General features: G+C 43.4%; 1 protein-coding gene across 1 annotated transcript in view; it reads right to left on the bottom strand.

The window, feature by feature from the left end:
• LOC126187749 (discoidin domain-containing receptor 2-like) overlaps positions 1 to 15,857 on the bottom strand; it is a 751,525-nt gene extending 735,668 nt beyond the window's left edge. Inside the window, exon 1 of the mRNA XM_049929002.1 lies at positions 15,769 to 15,857. Within this exon, the coding sequence (XP_049784959.1) occupies positions 15,769 to 15,835 (67 nt within the window). The 5' untranslated portion in view covers positions 15,836 to 15,857. The remainder of the gene's footprint in view (positions 1 to 15,768) is intronic.
• Positions 15,858 to 23,336: the final 7,479 nt, after the last annotated feature.

The following is a 23,336-nucleotide window of genomic DNA, read 5'->3' as shown; positions in this document are numbered from 1 at the left end:
ATGAGACGTGGATGCCATTTTTCAATCCAGAAACAAAGCTCCAGTCAGCTCAATGGAAGCACACAGATTCACCGCCACCAAAAATATTTCGGGTAACCGCCAGCGCTGAAAAAATGATGATGTCCATGTTCTGGGACAGCGAGGTCGTAATCCTTACCCACTGCATTTCCAAAGCGCACTACGGTAACAGGTGCATCCTACGAAAATGTTTTGAAGAACAAATTCCTTCCTCCACTACAACAAAAACGTCCGGGTAGGGCTGCGCGTGTGCTGTTTCACCAAGACAACGCACCCGCACATAAAGCTAACGTTACGCAACAGTTTCTTCGTGATAACAACTTTGAAGTGATTCCTCATGCTCCCTACTCACCTGACCTGGATCCTAGTGACTTTTGGCTTATTCCAACAATGAAAGACACTCTCCGTTGCCGCACATTCACCAGCCGTGCTGCTATTGCCTCAGCGATTTTCCAGTGGTCAAAACAGACTCCTAAAGAAGCCTTCGCCGCTGCCATGGAATCATGGCGTCAGCGTTGTGAAAAATGTGTACGTCTGCAGGGCGATTACGTCGAGAAGTAAAGCCAGTTTCATCGATTTCGGGTGAGTAGTTAATTAGAAAAAAAATCGGAGGCCTTAGAACTTGAATGCACCTCGTTTTATGACACATACGCAGACACACATTCCGTGTACGCATCAGTCACAATTGACCATGAGATACGCATATGAATTGTGTCTGAATACTTTTGTCCGCCTCTGTATGTCTTTCCGTACAAGCTCTGAAATGCCTTAGTTTGACATGGTCATCGTTTCTCCCTATGTAGCTCGGCGTCAACAAAATACTTTCGCATTTTCAGGAGAAAGTTGGTGATTGGAATTTCGTGAGAAGATTTCTCCGGAATGAAAAATGCCTTTTTCTAATAATTTCAGAAGTCACAAAAATGCCTTTGTCTTAATTATGTGCATCCCAAATCCCGTATCATTTCAGTGACGCTCCCTTCCCTATTTCGCGATAATACAAAACGTGCGGCCCTTCTTTCAACTTTTTCTTGTACTCCGTCAATCCTATATGGTAAGAATCCCGCTAGGCGCAGCAGTATTCTAAAAGAGGACCGGAAAGCGTAGTGTAGGCGGTCTCCTTAGTAGATCTGTTACATTTCCTAAGTGTCCTGCCAATAAAACACAGTCTTTGGTTAGCCTTACCCACATCATTTTCTATGTGTTCCTTCCAACTTCAGTTGTTCGTAACTGTAATTCCTAGGTAGTTATTTGAATTTACTGCTTTTAGATTTGACTGATTTATCGTGTAACCCAAGTTTAACGAATTCCTTTCAGTACTGATGTGGGAGACCTCACACGTTTCGTTATTTAGTGTCAACTGCCAATTCTCGCACCATACAGATATCTTTTCTAAATCGTTTTGCAATTTGGTTTGATCTTCTGATGACTTTTCTAGTAGATAAACGACAGCGTCATCAGCAAAAAACCTAAGACGGGTGCTCAGATTGTTTCCCAAATCGTTTATATAGATAAGGAACAGCAAAGGGCCTGTAACACTGCCTTGGGGAACGCCAGAAATCGCTTCTGTTTTACTCGATAACTTTCCGTCAGTTAGTACTAGCTGTGGCCTCTCTGACTTGAATTCATGAATCCAGTCACATACCTGAGACGATGTTACATAGACATGCAATTTCAATGCAAGCGAAATCCAGAAATACGGAATCAATCTGAAATCTCTTGTCAATAGCACTCAACACTTCGTACGAGTAAAGAGGTAGTTGTGTTCCACAAGACCGATGTTTTCTACATCCGTGTTGACTGTGTGTCAATAGGCCGTTTTCTTCGAGTTAATTCATAGCGTTCGAGAACAATTTACTTACTAAAATCTTGCTGCATATCGACGTTAATGATATGGGCCTGTAATTCTGTGGATTACTCCTAAATTTCTCGAATATTGGTGTGACCTGTACAGCTTTCCAGTCTTTGGCTATGGATATTTCGTCGAGCGAACGGTTATATATGATTGTTCTGTATGGAGCTATTGCATCAGCATACTCCGAAAGGAACCTAATTGGTGTACAGTCTGGACCAGAAGACTTGCTTTTAGTAAGTGATTTAAGTTGCTCCACTGATCCGTGGATATCTGCTTCTACGTTACTTATGTTGGCAGCTGTTCTTGACTCGAGTTCTGGAATATTTACTTCGTCTTCTTTCGTGAAGGCATTTCGAGAGGCTGTGTTTAGTAACTCTGGTCTTGGCAGCACTGTCTTCGGTAGCATCCCCATTGCTACCGAAGAGAGAAGGCGTTGATTGTCTTGCCACTAGCATACTTCACATACCACCAGAATCACTTTGGATTTTCTGCCAGGTTTTGAGACAAAGTTTCGTTGTGGAAACTATTATAAGCATCTCGCATTGAAGTTTGCGCAAAATTTCGAGCTTCTGTCAAAGATCAGATGTTGGAAATTTTGCGTCTGTTTAAATTTGGCATGTTTTTTTCGTTGTTTTTGTAACAGTGTTCTGACCCGTTTTGTGTACAAAGGAGGATTAGCTCCGTCGTCTGTTTGTATAGATCTGTCAACAGCTGCCGATACTATTTCTTTGAATTCAGTTTTCAAGGAGTTAATTTGGAAGGAGTGGAGTTTGTCTCTCAGGAAGGCGTCAAGTGAATTTTTAACTGATTTATTGAATAGGTATATTTTTCGTTTATTTTTGGAGGATTGGGGTTACAATATTCAGTCTTGTTACGACAACCTTGTATTCACTAATGCCTGTATCAGTTTTGATGCTCGTTATTAACTCAGGATTATTTGTTGCTAAGAGGTCAAGTGTGTTTACACAACCGTTTACTACTCGCGTGGGCTCATGAACTAACTGCTCCAAATAATTTTCATAGTGTGCGTTTAGCACAATTTCGGATGGTGTTTTATGCGTACCTCCGGAACTGAACATGTATTTTCATACATCAAGGGTATATTAAAGTCACCACGAAGTATAGTTGTATGAGTCGGGTACGTGGTTGAAATCGAACTCAAGTTTTCTTTGAACATTTCAGCAGTTGTATTATCTGAATTGGGAGGTCGGTAAAAGGATCCAATTACTGTTTTATTCCGGTTGCCAACAATGACCTCTGCCCATGCTAACTTACGGGAACTGTCTACTTCAATTTCGCAATAAGTTAAACTACTTGTAACAGCAACAACCATGCCACCGTCAACAGTGTTTAGCTTATCCTTTCGGACCACCGTTATGATCTTGGCAGAAATTTCGGCTGAGCTTATATGCGGCTCTAGCCAGCTTTCAGTGCCTATAACGATTTGAGCACCAGTGCTTTCTATTAGCGCTTGGATCTCTGGTGCTTTCCCAACACAGCTACGACAATTTACAACTGTTATACCAATGGTTCCTGTATCTACGTTCTTCCTGTGTTCGACCTGCACCCTTCGTGACTGAAGCCGTTCTTGTGTTTTCCCGAGACCCTCTCACCTTCCACACAGCCCCTGTTACCCGTGTGGCCGCCTCCTGCGTATAGTAGACTCCTGACATGTTTAGCGGAACCCGAAACCTAACAACCCCATGGCGCAAGTCGAATAAACAGCAGCCTACACGGTCGCAGAACCATCTGCGCCTCTGATTCGGACCCTCCACTCGGCTCTGTACCAGAGGTCCGCAATTGGTCCTGTCGACTATGCTGCAAATGGTCAGCTCTGCTTTCATCTTGCAAGCAAGACTGGCAGCCTTTACCACTTCTGTTAGTCGCTCGAAACCAGAGAGAGTCTCTTCTGATTCAAGGTGACACACATCATTGGTACCGACGTGAGCGGCCACCTGCAGTTGGCTGCACCCTGTGCTCTTCATGGCATACGGGAGGACCCTTCCCACATCTGGAATGACTCCACCCGGTATGCACAGGGAGTTCACAGTGGATTTCTTGGCCTTCTTGGCAGCCATATCGCTAAGGGGCCCCAGCTATCAATAATCCCACCCGCTGTGACTGACTGGATCTTGTAGGCTGAGGGGTTTCCTCTGAAACAGGACAGGCGTCGGCATCTGGCTGAGCGACAATGTCAGACTAACTGGGGAGGAATTACGTGCGCCCCCCCTGGGAAGGCTTTTTTCGCCTGCTGCGCTCCGAGGCGACGTCTTGCTCGACCACAGGGGAGGGGTCAGTCTCAGTGCGACAGTAATTGGACTGGCCACTGGTGAGGACCGATCTGAGGACTCTGACGTCTTGGACGTCCGTTGGATCCCCACGGCCGGCCCATAACACTGGTGCCCATCCACCAAGTTGGGTTGAAATCTATCCAGTGGTTTAGGAGGAGATGTGGAACATATACACATACATATACACAATACATACATACATACATTTTTAAATACATATGGATATAATTAATAGTTGAAGTTATTCTACGAAGCACTGTTTTCTCCCATTTGCCGAAAAGTCCCAAGCTCATCATCATCATCATCATTTAAGACTGGTTATGCCTTTCAGCGTTCAGTCTGGAGCATAGCCCCCCTTATACAGGTCCTCCATGATCCCCTATTCAGTGCTAACATTGGTGCCTCTACTGATGTTAAACCTGTTACTTCAAAATCATTCTTAACCGAATCCAGGTACCTTCTCCTCGGTCTGCCCCGACTCCTCGTACCCTCTACTGCTGAATCCACGAGTCTCTTTGGTAACCTTGCTTCTCCCATGCGTGTAACATGACTCCACCATCTAAGCCTGTTCGCCCTGACTATTACATCTATAGAGTTCATTCCCAGTTTTTCTTTGATTTCCTCATTGTGGACACCCTCCTGCCATTGTTCCCATCTACTAGCACCTGCAATCATCCTAGCTACTTTCATATCCGTAACCTCAACCTTGTTGATAAGGTAACCTGAATCCACCCAGTTTTTGCTCCCATACAACAAAGTTGTTCGAAAGATTGAACGGTGCACAGGTAACTTAGTCTTGGTACTGACTTCCTTCTTGCAGAAAAGAGTAGATCGTAGCTGAGCGCTCACTGTATTAGCTTTGCTAACCTCACTTCCAGTTCTTTCACTATGTTGCCATCCTGTGAGAATATGCATCCTAAGTACTTGAAACCGTCCACCTGTTCTAACTTTGTTCCTCCTATTTGGCACTCAATCCGTTTATATTTCTTTCCCACTGACATTACTTTCGTTTTCGAGATGCTAATCTTCATACCATAGTCCTTACATTTCTGATCTAGCTCATTATTTTTAATTTTATTTATTTATTTATTTATTGTTCCGTTGGACCAAATTAAGGAGAAGTCTCCATGGTCAGGGAACGAGTGAATACATGAAATTATAACACGATATTAGAAACAGATAAAATGAAATATAAAAAAAACATTCAGTTGACAAGTCGTAAATTTAAATAAAGAAAATCAACAATGTAACACTGAAATTTGCTTAATTTTTTAGCTCTTGCAGGAGCTCCTCGACAGAATAGAAGGAGTGAGCCATGAGGAAACTCTTCAGTTTAGACTTAAAAGTGTTTGGGCTACTGCTAAGATTTTTGAGTTCTTGTGGTAGCTTATTGAAAATGGATGCAGCAGAATACTGCACTCCTTTCTGCACAAGAGTCAAGGAAGTGCATTCCACATGCAGATTGGATTTCTGCCTAGTATTAACTGAGTGAAAGCTGCTAACTCTTGGGAATAGGCTAATATTGCAAACAACAAACGACATTAAAGAAAATATATACTGTGAGGGCAATGTCAGAATTCCCAGACTATTGAATAGGGGTCAACAAGAGGTTCTCGAACTTACACCACAAATAGCTCGAACAGCCCGTTTTTGAGCCAAAAATACCCTTTTTGAATCAGAAGAATTACCCCAAAAAATAATACCATACGACATAAGCGTATGGAAATATGCGAAGTAGACTACTTTTCGTGTTGAAGTGTCACTTATTTCAGATACTGTTCTAATGGTAAATAAAGCAGCATTTAGTTTCTGAACAAGATCCTGAACATGGGCTTTCCACAACAGCTTACTATCAATCCGAAATCCTAGCAACTTGAACTGTTCCGTCTCGCTTATAATATGCCCATTCTGTCTGATCAAAATATCGGTTCTTGTTGAATTGTGTGTTAGAAACTGTAAAAACTGAGTCTTACTGTGATTTAGCATCAAATTATTTTCCACAAGCCACGAACTTATTTCATGAACTACGTTATTTGATACTGTTTCAATATTACACACAAGGTCCTTCACTATCAAGCTGGTGTCATCAGCAAACAGAAATATTTTTGAATCACCTGTAATACTAGAAGGCATATAATTTATATAAATAAGAAACAGCAGTGGCCCCAGCACCGACCCTTGGGGAATGCCCCACGTAATAGTGCCCCATTGGGACGGAACATCACTACCACTCTCAATATTGTGGAGAATTACCTTCTGCTTTCTGTTCTTAAGGTAAGAGGCGAACGGATGTAGTATTTCGCCGCCACTGTTCAATCTGTACGTCGAAAAAACAATGATGGAAACGAAAAAATTGGTCGGGAGACGGATTTAAATTCGAGGTGAAAGGATATCAATGACACGACTCATTGATGACATAGCTATTCTGAGTGAAACAGAAGAAGAATTACAGGATGTGTGGAACGCAATGAACAGTCTAGTGAGTACTCGATCGACAGTGCATCGAAGAAAGACGAAAGTAATGATATGTAGTACATGAGAACATCAGGGAAATACCAGAACTGGTGATCACGAAGTCGATGAAGTTACGGAATTCTGCTTACAATGCAGCAATATAACCCACGTCGATCGGCGAAAGGAGGACATAAAAAAGCAAGCACTGGCAAAAAGGGCATTCCTGGACAAGATAAGTCCCCGACGATCAAACGAAAGCCTTAATTTGGGGAAGAAATTTCAGATAGTGTACGTTTGGAGCAAAACATTGCACGGTTGTCAAAAATGGACAGTGGGAAAACCAGGACAGAAGAGAATCGAAGCATTTGAGATGTGGTGCTACAGTGAAATGTTGTAAATTAGATGGACTGAGAAGGTAAGGAACGGCGAGGTTCTCCGCAGAATCGACGAGGAAAAGGACACATGGAAAACACTGAGAGGATGGGACAGGCTGATAGGACAGCTGCTAAGACATCATGGAATAACTTCCATGGTACCACGGGGAACTGCAGAGGTTATAGAGGAAGACAGAGATTGGAATACATGTAGCAAGTAAATGAAGCAAGTTTGAGATGGAAAGGTTGGCGTAGGAGAGGAATTCGTGGCGGACCGAATCAAACCAGTGAGAAGATTGATGACCACCCCCCCTCACCCCCCCCAAAAAAAAAGTCAGGTTAACCAGTGCTCGGTGGCTGGGTCTGACTTTATATGCATCTTGTGTAAAGTCCTGTTTTTAAGGCAGTCGCCTCGTGTCACCGAGATGCTCTGAAAATCGCAGCGTCCCTGTCCCGATGTGGGTACGTGTCTCGTCTGCGGCTGCTGACCCCAGCGCAGGTGTGGTGTACAGATCGTGGCATAACTACGTCCTGTAATACTTCCAGCTAATGTGACGCAGGACTAGGCCACATTTCGGTGGAGGAATGCTCTCTTGATGGCCGGGACAAGGTCGGACTGCAGCATCCTCTCGGCGTTGGCAGCTGTGTTTACACGCGGTAGTCCCTTCAAGTCACCACGTCGAAGCCGTCTGGACGGATTCTGCGACGTTTGATTGTTGGGTCGTAGGTCAGTGTTCGCAGGGCCTCATGTGTTACGGCCACCCTTTTCAGCCGTGTTCCGCTGGTGTTTGTCATCCTGGAGTTTTCGGCTTCAGAACTGATCGCGGAGTGGCAGCGACGCCACAAAGTCGGAGGGAGCCAGGTTTCAGCCAAGTCTACACAGCCACGCGATCTTCCAACGGCGGCGCTGGGAGTCATCGGCGGGAGCCCTGCGACGTGATGATTTATGAACTACTTTCTGCCCTGGCGGAGGTATAAGTAACGTCTGTCGCAGCAGTGGGGGCCGCGTATGGGCACTGTGCAAATGCAGTATTCTCTACTTCCACTTGACTGCTACGGTCGCAGGTTCGAATCCTGTCTCGGGCATGGATGTGCGTGATGTCCTTAGGTTAGTTACGTTTAAGTAGTTCTAAGTTCAAGGGGACTGATAACCTCTGATGTTAACTCCCATAGTGCTCAGAGCCATTTGAACCATTTGAATCTACTTCCACTTACAGATAACATTTAATAATGAACCCATTTTACTTTCATTCGTTCTTCATACTTTTACAACATATAACATCAGTAGTCATGGGAACGGTTGGAACGGTTCTACTTAACACCTGTTTTGTTAAAGCTTTGAGTGTAAAGGGGGTGGAAGGGCTGACCCAGCAAAGTGAACATTTCAATTGCAGTGGGTTTATTAACTACCCAAAACAATCTCAAATAAAATTAGACAGGCACCACTCGGGCAAGATTATTTAAGAGACATTCATTACAGAAATCATATCAAGTTAATAAATAACTTTAACAAACAACTCTATTTCAGACACATTATTTAAGATCCTTTTCAATTGCAAACTTTAACATTACATGTAAAGTGACAGTTGACACGCAGCCTCGACTTTAGCACGAATGCTTAAAACGTACTTATTAAACTTAACTTGGGCAATCTTGCAGTGCGAATGACGAAATTATTCAAATGCCCCTTGTAAGATGGATTTTTAGGGCATAGAAAGTTAGAACCTTGTACAGTGATACATGTGTAATAACAGAAGCAAGGTGCAAGGTTGTAAGGCCGAAGTTTAACTACGAACGTCAGAACCGACTGAGAGAAGTAATACTTAACTTCGAACCAAGACGTGGCTCCGTTTGCAGCCCTACGTCGAGTAGAGCACCAAAATGTGAACCAAGCAAACGCTACCGAAGAGGAACACACGAGCTCTGCGAAGTCCACCACCCGTAAGCCAAACTTGTAATCTAAAGGGAAGCCCTGCATTTGGATTGCCCGCTGCCCCAGCTCTCTGAAATACAGATCACACCTGACAACAGAAGGCACAAAAATTTTTCTTAACCTTTACATCTAAGATTGATCATTAAATTACCCTTATGAAATCAAGGCTAAGCAACAACTAATTTCATTAGGAAGTGCTTCCTTCAAGTGAAACAGTACTTGATAAACAAAGAGTGGGAAATGAACTGGCGCACGAGAACCGGCACTCACTAGAACTTAATGACAAACATATGCAAATACATCAATACTATGCGGAAGCAGAGCACACGCTTAGTAGGAGGCCTCAAATGAAATTGAACAGGCATCACATCACACATCGTGCAACGTCTTACTGTACCAAGAGCGATCACAATCACACTTAACCAAGCGCTCTTAGTAATTAGCGTACTTAACTGCGTGTCTTGGTTCAAATGGCTCTGAGCACTATGGTACTTAACATCTATGGTCATCAGTCCCCTAGAACTTAGAACTACTTAAACCTAACTAACCTAAGGACATCACACAACACCCAGTCATCACGAGGCAGAGAAAATCCCTGACCGCGCCGGGAATCGAACCCGGGAACACGGGCGCGGGAAGCGAGAAAGCTACCGCACGACCACGAGCTGCGGACTGGGGGTGTCTTGGTGCTGAGGCGATTTTGCGAAGATGCCAGACCATCCCTTCGCAAGACCATAACAGCGTGTCCCTCCAAGGAAGCGGGCACAACCACAGCTCACGAGGTTGCCGGAGAACGCACAGCGCCGGCCAACTCCCGCCGACTCCAGCACAACCACGTGACAACCTCCGCCCGGCCTTCGCTTCTGTCCTCCAGCCAGTCGCCGACTCCAGCACCGCCGCGTTCCGTTCTCAAGCTTTGTGTCCTCCCCCTACTCGCCGTCGGCACTCCCTCATATCTCGAGCCGGCCCAAGACAAACCTCTGCACTAGGAAATCGATCCTACTCATGTCAGAGGTACTACTGGCGCAAGTCCCGCCACGGCTTTCGACCATAAATATAATAGACTGGCCCTGACGTCATTCTCGTGGCTCCAACATCTCTGGGCTGAAGTCACGTGAATGTTGGCAAAACATGGTTGTTTCGTGTTGCGCTTATGGCTGTACTCGGCGATTTTTCGGGGGAAATGGCATTACATTTCACGTGTAAGTGTTTCTTTGATAGTGTAGATGCATTTATTGAAATCTGCTGAAGTGACTTTTATATGTTTTTTACACTTGAAACAGAGTATCACGTAAATTAAAGTGTTGAGAGTGATGCCTGTAAAGTCAGACTCATATTACATTTTGGAAAGTAACTGTGATAATTCGGTTACAGAAGTAAGTATAACTGTTTCTCGTTCCTACTCATAGGTTACCTAAGGATGAAAACCGGAGGCAGCTTCGGATACAAGCCCTGAAACGGAAAAACTTTGAGCCATCTGCAATTACGCGCCTTTGCTCTAAGCATTTCACGTAGAAGTGTTTTGATAGGTTACTTATTATTTACAATGTATATTTACAGTGTCTGTCATTTTTAAACCTAGGTTCCAAAATTATTTTCTGAAACTTCAAAGTCTCACCTTTCATCTAAAATGTCATTTTTTTAACTGATAGTTTAAACTTTTTTAAAAATAGTGGGAACTGAACCTTTGAAGTGCACCTAAAATTGGTACTCTAAAATGGACCTGCTTCTAAAGTCGACAATTTTGGCACCTACAGTTGACATAATTCCCATATCCCATTTTCTTTTATAAGTAACTAGAGCTCAGAACGCGGCGAATCCAATGTTTAAAGTTTTGACACGATACCACTCTTACTGTTTAAAAGAATTTTAACGACATTTTACTTTGATTGATAGTTTATAATAATTTCGTTCCGCTGCCCACCAGAGCGGTTCAAAGGTTCAAATGGCTCTGAGCACTATGGGACTCAACTGCTGAGGTCATTAGTCCCCCAGAACTTAGAACTAGTTAAACCTAACTAACCTAAGGACATCACAAACATCCATGCCCGAGGCAGGATTCGAACCTGCGACCGAAGCGGTCTTGCGGCTCCAGACTGCAGCGCCTTTAACCGCACGGCCACTTCGGCCGGCTCCACCATAGTGGCGTTCGATGTATTTGTTAGATTTTATAAATGGTACTGTGAACAAATCCAGGTCAAATGTAGTTCTGGCATAATTTTTCGCAAATAAAAAAGTAGTTTTTGTTGAAGCGTTTGGTAGTCAATTGAGAAATATGGGAAAAATACGATACAAACATAGCATGGCAGACCGCTGATTTGAAATCCCGCCACGTTTTGCCAACAGTCACGTGGTTTATTTTGGAGCCACACCAGCCCTATAGCCTCTGCACAGCAAGGCCAGTCCACTAGTATCTATGGTCGAAGGCCAAGGCTCAGTCAAACAAAAGCCTCTAGATGGGACTGTGCACTTCACAGTTACAACGGTGTGGTATTTGGCTGTTCCCCACTTGCCGGAGACAGTAAGAGGGAGGGCGAGGGGCAGCACTGTCGCTTTTGCAGTGCCAATACTAACGTTTGGCTGCAAGGTAGTTAGCTATTTACTCCGAATGTTTTGTGTTTAATCATGTACAATTTTCTTGGATGATATAAAGTGAGGAATTAGGATATTGTCCTGCTTCTAGCTATTTTCTTTGACTGATTTTTCTGCTTTTTATCTTACAGAAAAATTTAACTATGGCGTTACATCCACAAGATCCACAAGAAATAAGTCATATGACTGTAAACGAACTTCGATAGCTTAAGTTTTCAGAGTTGTTTCTCTATGAGAAAAAGTTAAGAGAAGAGGTCGCTTAACACAAGAAAGGTAGTTATAGGCATCAACAAAAACTATCTTCATAGCTTTAATCTAGCTGGTCTGAATGCAAAAGTTGGCTTCCGTTTGCTGTTTCATTGTGTCTCCAACGTGGACAAATGATGGTTCTAGTAATATAAAGATAAGAAAGAAAAAAACTGAAGAGCATGAGGGGTCAAAGCAGCACCTTGATAATGCACTTTCACCATCACATTTAGGAACCATTAGTATTAAGGAGAAACTTAGTGAGTCATACAGACTTTCAAACAGAGAGCATAACATATAGGTTCAAAAGAATTGCGAAATTTTTGCCAAAATTGTAGAGGGTATTTTCTTTTGTAGAAACTTTGAAACTACCCTACATGCACATGGTGAAACAGACGATTCAGTAAACCAGCTGTATTTAGAGAATTATTAATTTGTGTGTCTAACCTAGATTCAGGTTTGAAAAAGTGCTTATAAACCAGTGCAATTTCTAAGACGATTCAGAATGAGATAGTTGCCTGCCTGCCACAAAACAGGTAAGGACGGAAATTAGAAGAGCTTCCTTTGTTTGATGACCCAACAGATGTTTTAGAAGTAACTTAAATGGTACTTGTTCTACGGTAGGTAATGAATGGAGAAATATGTGAGTGTCCTTGGGGTTCTGTATTCCAGAAAATCGAATTGCAAGTGGCATATCAAAACGTGTTTTAGCGTAATAGGACATAATCCTTCGAGGAAATGGACAAAAACTGATAGCCCACACACTGCATGGTCCCAGTGTCATGAAAGGTAAAACAGCAGCAGTTGAAGCAAAAAACATAGCTGTTTATAGTAATGCACGTATCATCTACTGTTATGCACATAAGTTTAAATCAGTAAAAAGAAACGCAGCAAGGATTTCACGAAACCCAAGAATATTTTTTTCTAGCATTCTTCTTATTCCAATGTTCTTCTCAAAATCATGTCAACCTGTATCCATTCTCAAGAGGCATATGGACGTAAGCATTCCACGTTCATCTTCTACGACGTCGAATTTCAAGATACGGATCACAAACAGAACTGTAAAAATTTGTAACCTTTAAGAAACAACCATACTCAAATTTACTAAAAATCGACTGAAGCTCAATCCACCACAGAAGCAACAAAAATTTTAAAATACGCGAGTGATAAGAGCGTCAAAGTGAGGTTGGACCTTTTTCATAAGATTATACCTCATTCTGAAAGAACTTACAAGTAAAACCAAGCACAGTCTTGAGAAATTTGTGTGTTTAAGGCTAATTAATACGTAACAAACTGCTATTTTAGAATTAAGAAAACCAAGTGGGAATCGTTCCGACCCTCTTTTGACAGAAGCTAACGAAGTTTGTGACTGCACATGCAATCGAGAGATATTTTTCTACTAAACACTTAGTAGCTACTATATTGTTCTACAAGAAATGATTTGCTAGTTTTAAGGATGAACATCCTACACAAGAGATACTATTGGCCACTGAAAACCTTGAAATTGAATTAAATGTATATTGTAGGTCAGATATTCATGAACTAAGTAACATTAGCTGACTAGCTGAAATTTTCTTGGAAAAAATTTCGTGGTCAAGGTACGAAAGTGATATAAATCCCCTTCACTGTACCCATAACTACATCAGAGAGAGAACACTGCTTTTCCACATTTAAAATAATAAAACCTTTTCTGAAAATCACTATGAATTCAGAAAAAATAAATGCCCTTGCGGTGTTTCAATCGAGAAGTGTTTCCTGAGGTGGCATCCAGAAATGAAGAAGAAAATAACAGTTCTTCGCGCGCAAAATGTAAGAATGGATTTCCGCTTTAATCGTAATAATACAGGTTAAAGTAAGTAAAACACATTTGACTTTTGCCAAAGAAAAACCGCCAAACAGCCGTATGTTTTCAGAAGCTATTTTATTTAGACGACCAGTTTCGGCATCACATTAATGCCATCTTCAGGTCTATGTATTTTATGCACAGACAATCAGATATACTGTATCCATCAGTATCTGAATTTCATGAATTCTGTTTTGGAGTGTTTACTTGAAAGACTTGATGGCTCCAGTCATGCATGTATCGATATATATCTTACCATCTATACGTGGAATGCATAGGGGCCAGAAGAATGCATTAATAAGATGCCGAAACTTGTCGTCTAAGTAAAATCATTTCTGAAAATATACAGCTGTTTGGAGATTTTTCTTTGCGTAATTACCCATGTCGGCTCAACAGAGTTATCTGGCTTTATTGCGGTAGGATTTTCATTTATACATGTTTGCTTCCTTTTACATCATTTTAAAACAAAGGCTAAAATTTTTCTGGGCAGCATCTCCGCTGATTTTAACTTTGAGCCCCCAATGCGTTCCAGGTGTGTGAGTAGCACTCTGAGGACACAGGGCTATCTGCGAGTAACGGGTTTCGTGAAGGCAGTCTGAGGTTGCATATTACAGTGATGAGAAGCAACTGGCAGTGATTTGTTTAAAGTCACTGAAATTTCAACAGGAATAACAAGTGGATTGCAGCAAAATACACTCCTGGAAATGGAAAAAAGAACACATTGACACCGGTGTGTCAGACCCACCATACTTGCTCCGGACACTGCGAGAGGGCTGTACAAGCAATGATCACACGCACGGCACAGCGGACACACCAGGCGCCGCCGTCAGTGTCAGCCAGTTTGCCGTGGCATACGGAGCTCCATCGCAGTCTTTAACACTGGTAGCATGCCGCGACAGCGTGGACGTGAACCGTATGTGCAGTTGACGGACTTTGAGCGAGGGCGTATAGTGGGCATGCGGGAGGCCGGGTGGACGTACCGCCGAATTGCTCAACACGTGGGGCGTGAGGTCTCCACAGTACATTGATGTTGTCGCCAGTGGTCGGCGGAAGGTGCACGTGCCCGTCGACCTGGGACCGGACCGCAGCGACGCACGGATGCACGCCAAGACCGTAGGATCCTACGCAGTGCCGTAGGGGACCGCACCGCCACTTCCCAGCAAATTAGGGACACTGTTGCTCCTGGGGTATCGGCGAGGACCATTCGCAACCGTCTCCATGAAGCTGGGCTACGGTCCCGCACACCGTTAGGCCGTCTTCCGCTCACGCCCCAACATCGTGCAGCCCGCCTCCAGTGGTGTCGCGACAGGCGTGAATGGAGGGACGAATGGAGACGTGTCGTCTTCAGCGATGAGAGTCGCTTCTGCCTTGGTGCCAATGATGGTCGTATGCGTGTTTGGCGCCGTGCAGGTGAGCGCCACAATCAGGACTGCATACGACCGAGGCACACAGGGCCAACACCCGGCATCATGGTGTGGGGAGCGATCTCCTACACTGGCCGTACACCACTGGTGATCGTCGAGGGGACACTGAATAGTGCACGGTACATCCAAACCGTCATCGAACCCATCGTTCTACCATTCCTAGACCAGCAAGGGAACTTGCTGTTCCAACAGGACGATGCACGTCCGCATGTATCCCGTGCCACCCAACGTGCACTAGAAGGTGTAAGTCAACTACCCTGGCCAGCAAGATCTCCGGATCTGTCCCCCATTGAGCATGTTTGGGACTGGATGAAGCGTCGTCTCACGCGGTCTGCACGTCCAGCACGAACGCTGGTCCAACTGAGGCGCCAGGTGGAAATGGCACGGCAAGCCGTTCCACAGGACTACATCCAGCATCTCTACGATCGTCTCCATGGGAGAATAGCAGCCTGCATTGCTGCGAAAGGTGGATATACACTGTACTAGTGCCGACATTGTGCATGCTCTGTTGCCTGTGTCTATGTGCCTGTGGTTCTGTCAGTGTGATCATGTGATGTATCTGACCCCAGGAATGTGTCAATAAAGTTTCCCCTTCCTGGGACAATGAATTCACAGTGTTCTTATTTCAATTTCCAGGAGTGTAGAATCCAGTGTGGAGACCCAGATTTGCTTAAAAGGTACAACTCAGCAACAGTGTTATTTCAGTCGCAAGTAGTGGGCTAACCAGCGCTCTGGACTCACCTGCGGGCGCGGCCAGGCAGGCGAGCAGCAGCAGCGCCGCCAGCAGTGACGTCACGAGGGCGGCCATCCCGCGAGCCTTCAGAAGCAGCAGCAGCAGCAGCGTTGCCGCCGAGCGCAGCCGCCCCACCGTCCTGGCACCGCCATCTGCTGGCAGAAGAGAGACATGTCTCATTTTAGAAAGCTGATGGCTACCTGCTCCAAGGAGGGGTGTTCCAACAATTCCTATTACTGTTTTCTACGGTTTTTAGAGCTGACTTTGAAGAAAAACGTTTTGACTGGAAACCCACGTCCAGAAAGGTACCATTTGTATATAAACTAAGTTTGATGAGAGGATCACTTATAAATCTCCAGTTTCATGGTACATTAAGTAGTGGTAGAACTGTACAACGTATGTATCGAGATTGTCTCAGTATGTCTTGCACCACTTTCGCCTAATTTAAACAATGGCTGAGAGAAATGAGAACATACTAAACAAGGAGGGTTGCCGATGATGCTCCATTGATGCGCATCAGGAATTGTGGATCGTATGTATGAATGCTTGTGTTGCAGACACAGCTTGCAGCGTCTCCACATGGAGCAGCTCCCATAGAGCACACAGTTCAGAGCCGAATGTCTCCACTGTGTGTACTGTGAAGGGGGAGATTTGAAAGTGACCGAAATTCATACTTACTTTACACTACACATTTCATTTTTGGATGGGTTATATATCGAAAAGCCACTTAAGCGGTTACTGAGTGAAGAATGTACATGTATGAGATGGTGATGTTGAGGAACATGATGCATTAAGGAAGGTACATAGACATAGCTCAGATGAGTGGGGAATCATTCTGGCGACAATGCAGAAAGCATATAGCGACATGACTTAAAGTGTAAGTTCTTATGCCTCGGCTTCAGGGAATGAGCAACTCTGAAAGAGCGAAGTTGGTCGGCTCTTGGTGTGCAGCTGTTGTGAATATTGTCGTTTTGTCCATTTTCTGTCTGTCCTTAGTTGCTTCAGAAGGTGAGGTACATTCCGTCTTCGGAACAAAAAAGAAAGGCAGTCTGCTTTAGTGTACACTTTCCGCTTCTTTCATTTATGAAGCATCTTCGATGGCGTCTTCTAGTGTTTGACTAGCAATACAGCGAATTGCTACTGAAGATGCTTCATAAATGAAAGAAGTGGAAAGCTTATGGCAAAACGGACTGCCTTTCACTTTGTTGCACAGACGGAACGTACCTCCATGTATAGTGAATATGTATGGAAGTAGTTGAAGGATTTTCAAACCACAAGTAGGCGATAGCGTATTGGACGCTCACGCCTTATCAGAGATGTGGAAGCTGGAGGCTTGGTCGCTCTGTAAAAAGAACAGGTGGAGATCTACCTGGCGACACACTACAGTGTTTCAGATGACACGATTTGCACACGGCCACAGGCGCGTTCCATGTAGAGTTCTGCGTTTAGAGCTCTCTGTGCGCTCAGAAGCGAGATTTTCACCAACGCTTAATCACTTCCAACAACTTACCTAATATTCTTGATCTTGTGGTTATCCTTGCGATGTGCCGAGTATTCAAAATGGTTCAAATGGCTCTGAGCACTATGGGACTTAACATCTATGGTCATCAGTCCCCTAGAACTACTTAAACCTAACTAACCTAAGGACATCACACAACACCCAGCCATCACGAGGCAGAGAAAATCCCTTACCCCGCCGGGAATCGAACCCGGGAACCCGGGCGTGGGAAGCGAGAACGCTACCGCACGACCACGACATGCGGGCTCGTGGAACTAATCAAAGGCACTATAACTATAACAGCTAAGGATTGTGTGAACATTATAGCAAACCAACTGCATACCTTCATTATTGATGTCTTTCTCGACAACGATGGCATCTTCCACCTGCAAAATTGTCTGGGTCCCAATGTCCCAATCGTTCTATAGCGGTTTTGGGAGCATGATAGTGCAGTCATGTTGATGGGTCCCAACCTGATCTAAGCCATGGATGCTTACAGGTGCAGGCTCCACTCCTACAAACCATGTGGATTGTATCTAACAGGCTGTTATTCTTTTCTTGATGGCCAAGGGCAAACACCGGTGGTAGGTGTTCATCAGAGAATGTAGGATGTGGACAAGGCAGCATGTCTGTCGAAAATCACCAATATGGTATGGTGCGCAAAGTTCATGATACCGCACATCCCTATATGGCAGATGTCGTCATGCAGAAACTGTTCCCACCCAAGTACGTGACACTCGAGAACGCGCCCTATACGCCCGACCTCTCCCCACGTGATTGTCACGCCACCAGTTCATCATAAAAGACTTTGAAGGGTCGAACATCCCTGTCGGACGAGGATGTGCAGCTGGCAGTTGCGGACTTTTTTTACACAGTGTGACACTGTGTTTTACTGAACAGGTATCTCTAACCTAGTGTGTGGGTGGGATGATTGCCTCAATGCTCACAGTGATCTTGAACTGTACCGCCTTCGAATGGAGACTGTTTGATCGCCCCTCATATTACGTCTACAGCTTTGATTCCGCCATTATTTCTCGATGATCGAGGCTTTATTGAGAAAAACTTGCGAAAAATTTACAACTGAAAGTACTGGCAATCGCTGGACACTAATTTCTCCTACCTTTCTGACACCATACGAGTCCCGCAGTGGCAGAACTGGACTTCTTTTGAGAAGATCCACCAATCGATTCAATTTTGCACTTGTTCATATGACCGCAACTCGTGGTCGTGCGGTAGCGTTCTCGCTTCCCGCGCCTGGGTTCCCGGGTTCGATTCCCGGCGGGGTCAGGGATTTTCTCTGCCTCGTGATGACTGGGTCTTGTGTGATGTCCTTACGTCAGTTCGGTTTAAGTAGTTCTAAGTTCTAGGGGACTGATGACCATAGATGTTAAGTCCCATAGTGCTCAGACCCATTTGAACCATTTTTGCTCGTCAGCCAGGCTATATCCCATTAATCGGAAAAGGTCGTGGTTAGAGGGAGAAATGTCCAGAGAATGTGGAGGGTGGGCTAGGACCTCCCATTTTAACAAGTTCAACGAACGGTTTTCAGACATGGGGTCGAACATTGCCATGTTTCAAAGTCAGCTATTCGTGTCTGTCGCTGTATTGGGGCCGTTTGGCTGTCAGTGCTTAAATGCATCAAATGCTTTAGATAACGGTCACCTGTGATTGTTTCCGGTGGTTTCAGTGGCTTTGGAAATCTTCTCTCTTTCTCCGCCATGCCAGTCTTCGTCGTCGAAATCACCGTTGTTGAAGCGATGAAACAATTCGCTTTTATCATTTGCTCAGTTTGCTATTTGTGCGACAACTTTTGGCAATCAGTTAGGTCCCGATCCGTGTTAACTTTTTAATCCTGCTCCCATGCATAAGAAGAGCGTTTCCTGGCCGCGCGCATGCGCAGTGATTTCGATAGCCGCGCATGTGAGCAGCCTGCGGTGCCTTAGTTCGGTGGAGAGCCTGCGACCATCTTACGTTGGCTGGGGCGAGGCAGCACACACAGGATTAAGATAAGCAACATTATTGACTTGGTACATATGTGCCGTGTATTTGTAAAAAAAAATTTTGGGGTCTTGCCGTTGTAGGTGTTTATTTTAGCCTTTGACTATGCCTAGTTAGGCAAGCTGTTTTATATTTGTTCTTAGGAAGGCGTGGTTACCCACGCTGAAACTTAGGTAAACACCAGGTATTTTGTGCAACCGAGGCGGATTTTTCATAATTATTTCGATACTTACGATTGCTGACGCGCTGCAATGCTGAAAGTTCTTAAATTCTCTGCACGTTATTTCACTAATAGGTGCCTCACCACAGGTCTTTCCCACCATCTTCCTAGCCTCAGGCGCCGATATCTTCGTGTTAAAGCAAGAAATTAAATTTTTCGCAACTTACGAGAATTGGGCTCTTAAGCTTACACATACAGTCGAGAATAAGTCTATGATGCAATCACAAATTGACTAATACCTTGATGACGTTATGTTTACACATGTCTAAGCTTATTGTATGAGATTTACCTTCACTTGCTGCTACTGCTGTCTACTGGAGAACAGCGGTAGCAAAGTTGTAGACATAATAATAATAATAATAATAATAATAATAATAACAAGCGCCTAGCTTGTGCTTCAAGAAACCCGATGGCTCTTTGGAAACCAACACGAAAAATAACTGCAAAATCTTAGCCCAATATTTCAGTTCCCTCCTCAACTGCGAACCACCCCAAGAAACTTGTCTTCTCTTCTCCAGTATTCACACACCCAGACTCACATGCTCCGGATCTTGAAGAAATTATGGAGATAGTCAAGCAGTTGAAAAATAACAAAGAACCAGGAGAAATTGGGATCATTGCTGAGTTCTGGAAACTAAACGATCCTATACTTATGCAGATTATGGATAACGGAGCAGATACCAGAGGGCTGGAAATGCGCTCTAATTCACCCGCTACACAAAAAGGGCGACAGACAGACATGAACAATTACAGAGGAATTTCCCTGCTCGCAGTCGCTTACAAAATCCTTTCCAAAGCGCTTTTAAACAGGATAGAATCCCAAGCAGATACACTAATTGGTGAATACCAGGCCGGATTCAGAAAAGGACGCTCATGTGCGGAACAGATCTGGTGCTTAAAGACAATATTACAAATGAGGAAATGCAGAAACACAGTAGTTACATTCATCGACTTCAGGAAAGCATATGATTCAGTGGACCGTGGAACCCTGTTTAAAATCCTGGAAGAATTTGGGATCGACCGAAAGACACGAAAAATCACAGAACAAACACTTACAGGAACAACGGCCAAAGTGAAATTCATGGACGAAGTATCAGAACCCTTGGAAATCAAATTGGAGTCCGACAGGGGACTGACTATCCCGAATCCTTTTCAATATTGTTCTAGAAAAGATAACCAGGGAATGGGAACCTCACGTAAAGGGTATCCAAATTGGTATCAAGAAAGAGAACCGAATTAAAGTCAAGTGCCTTGTTTCCGCTGACGATATTGCAATTATCACCAATAACAGAACAGAAGCGATTCACGCAGTGGAAAAACTACATGAAATTTCACAAAAAACCGGACTACAGATATCTTATGAAAAAACACAATATATGGAAAGGCAGCCAGAAAATAAATCCCCTTTAATAACAAAATAGGGTAAAATTGCACAAGTCTACCATTTTAAATACCTCGGTGAAACTATACAGTCCTCAGGATTAAACCGAATTGCCAATGAACAAAGAATCACCGAGCTCCAGAAGGCCTACAAGCTAACATGGACGCACTACAACAAGAAGTGCATTTCGACAGACGCAAAATTAAGGCACTATACAACAGTGATTCTTCCAGAACCAATCTATGCAGCTGAAACAATGGTAATTGATGGTCATTCAAAAATTAAGGAAATAGAAAAGCAGGAAAGAAAAATTCTCAGGATGATTTACGGTCCAATCAACAAAAATGGCATTTGGATGAAGAGACCACAAAACGAACTCTATAGAAAGATCAACATAGTAACAGATGAAATCAGAAAGCGCCGAGCCAAATTTTATACACACTTCTACAGGATGGAAGACTCCAGAACAGCAAAGAAATTATTCAATATTATAACAAAGAGTAAATGTGGCACAGAATGGCTGAAAGAAGTCCAGAGGGATCTACAGCAGATCAACATAAAAAATCCCAAAGATCGCACCGAGTGCCGGCATAAAATCACAAGTGTGAAGTTTGGGGAAAGAACATCACGTCAGGCTAGTAAAAAATGGACAGAGGAACGGAAGAAGGAGCATTCTGAGAGGATGAGGAGGTACTGGGAAGCAAAGAAGAGAAACATCCGAAGATGAATTTATGAATTCAAGTTCAATCGCTCTCCTAAAGGGGAACAATCGTTATAATAATTCTGGATTTACAATGTGAGTCCATTTTTCCAGCACCTATTCTAGATTACAGTAAGTCACTAATTATTGTTCTCCACTCTTCTCTATTTGTCCATAAATCTTCAGGAATGTTGTTCTTCCTCATTGCTGACTGAACTCCCTGTTTCCATGTATCAGGTGGTCGTCCCCTTTTTCTTCTTCCAATTGGTACCCAGTCGATTATGCATTTTGGTAGCCTTTCCTGTTCCATTCGTCTGATGTGTCCATACCATTTAAGTTCTTTGTGCTCGATGAAATCATTTAATTGAAGTTTTACATTTCATCTTGTCTCTGATTACTTCATTTCTTATTCTTTCTCGTCTTGATGTTCTTGCTGAACGTCTCCAGAAATCCATTTCTGTGGCTAATAATTTTGATTTCAGTTGCCATTTTGTTGTCCACACTTCTGAACCATATGTAATAATGCTCCTAACTATTGTTTTAAAAATCCTTATTTTGCTATCAGTTGTTATGTGTTTGTCCCAGAGAATTCCATTCAATAAAGAGATTGTCGTCTTTCCAGAATTTATTCTTGATCTAATTTCTTTGTCCTGTTTCCCATCATTTGTAATTTTCACATCTAAATATTTATATTCCTCAGTAGCTGTTATTGTTCCCATCCCTTCTTCTAATATTAAGTCTCCATTCACATAATAATAATAATAATAATAATAATAATAATGAATAATAACAATAAATTCGTGTGGCTCAGCGGCCTGGTGCAAGTCTTTCTATTTGTCGCCACTTCGGCTGCCTGTGTGTCCCTTTCCTACCCTAATTATCTAACAACCGAGGCAGTGGGATCTGGAGTTTAACGTGGAACCCCAACCATGTGCCGTTACTGGTGAGTGACCACGTCGTTGAGGGGTGGGCGCTAGATTAAAGGCAGATTGGAATTTTCGTGATCCGACTGGGTTTCTATCCCAACACCTCTCTGTTTCCCGATACACGCATTACCAATAGTCCACAAGACTCGAAGCACAGATGCAATGAAGTGCTCCATTTAGGTTTCAAATTTGTAATATCTTCCAGAAATAAATAAATAAATAAATAAATAAATAAGTAAATAAAATAAAATGTGTAATCTATTCAATAGGCAGACGTATCATATACCAAAAAGTGCAAAATGCTATCGATGTAAATGTGGCTGAAACAATCGAATTGTGTACCTGGAAGGGCAGCAAAGAATTTTTCGAACTCTTCATTGGTCAGACATTTTGATGATCCCTATCACTTGTTCCTTTATGATCTTTGTCTATAAAACAAAAAAACAAAAAAATGGTTCAAATGCCTTTGATCACTATGGGACTTAACATCTACCGTCATCAGTCCCCTAGAACTTAGAACTGCTTAAACCTAACTAACCTAAGGACATCACATAACACCCAGTCATCACGAGGCAGAGAAAATCCCTGACCCCGCCGGGAATCGAACCCGGGAACCCGGGCGTGGGAAGCGAGAACGCTACCGCACGACCACGAGCTGCGGACGTCTATAAAACAGATTAATATGAACTATAAATGATTATTTACTAACTTTGCGGAACATTTTGATAGTAATGAATGACCTGAATTATACACAATTCAATAGCACTGGAGCGTTTATTAAGGTTGCACAGAGACGTCGTACAACAGCCAACTCACGTCTTTTGTGTTATGCCTAACTCAACCATCCACTGAA

This window comes from Schistocerca cancellata, chromosome 5, assembly GCF_023864275.1.
Source record: "Schistocerca cancellata isolate TAMUIC-IGC-003103 chromosome 5, iqSchCanc2.1, whole genome shotgun sequence".
NCBI classification, from domain to species: Eukaryota; Metazoa; Arthropoda; class Insecta; order Orthoptera; family Acrididae; genus Schistocerca; species Schistocerca cancellata.
Note: the sequence above shows the minus strand (reverse complement) of the source record. Positions and strands in the feature narration are given on the sequence as shown.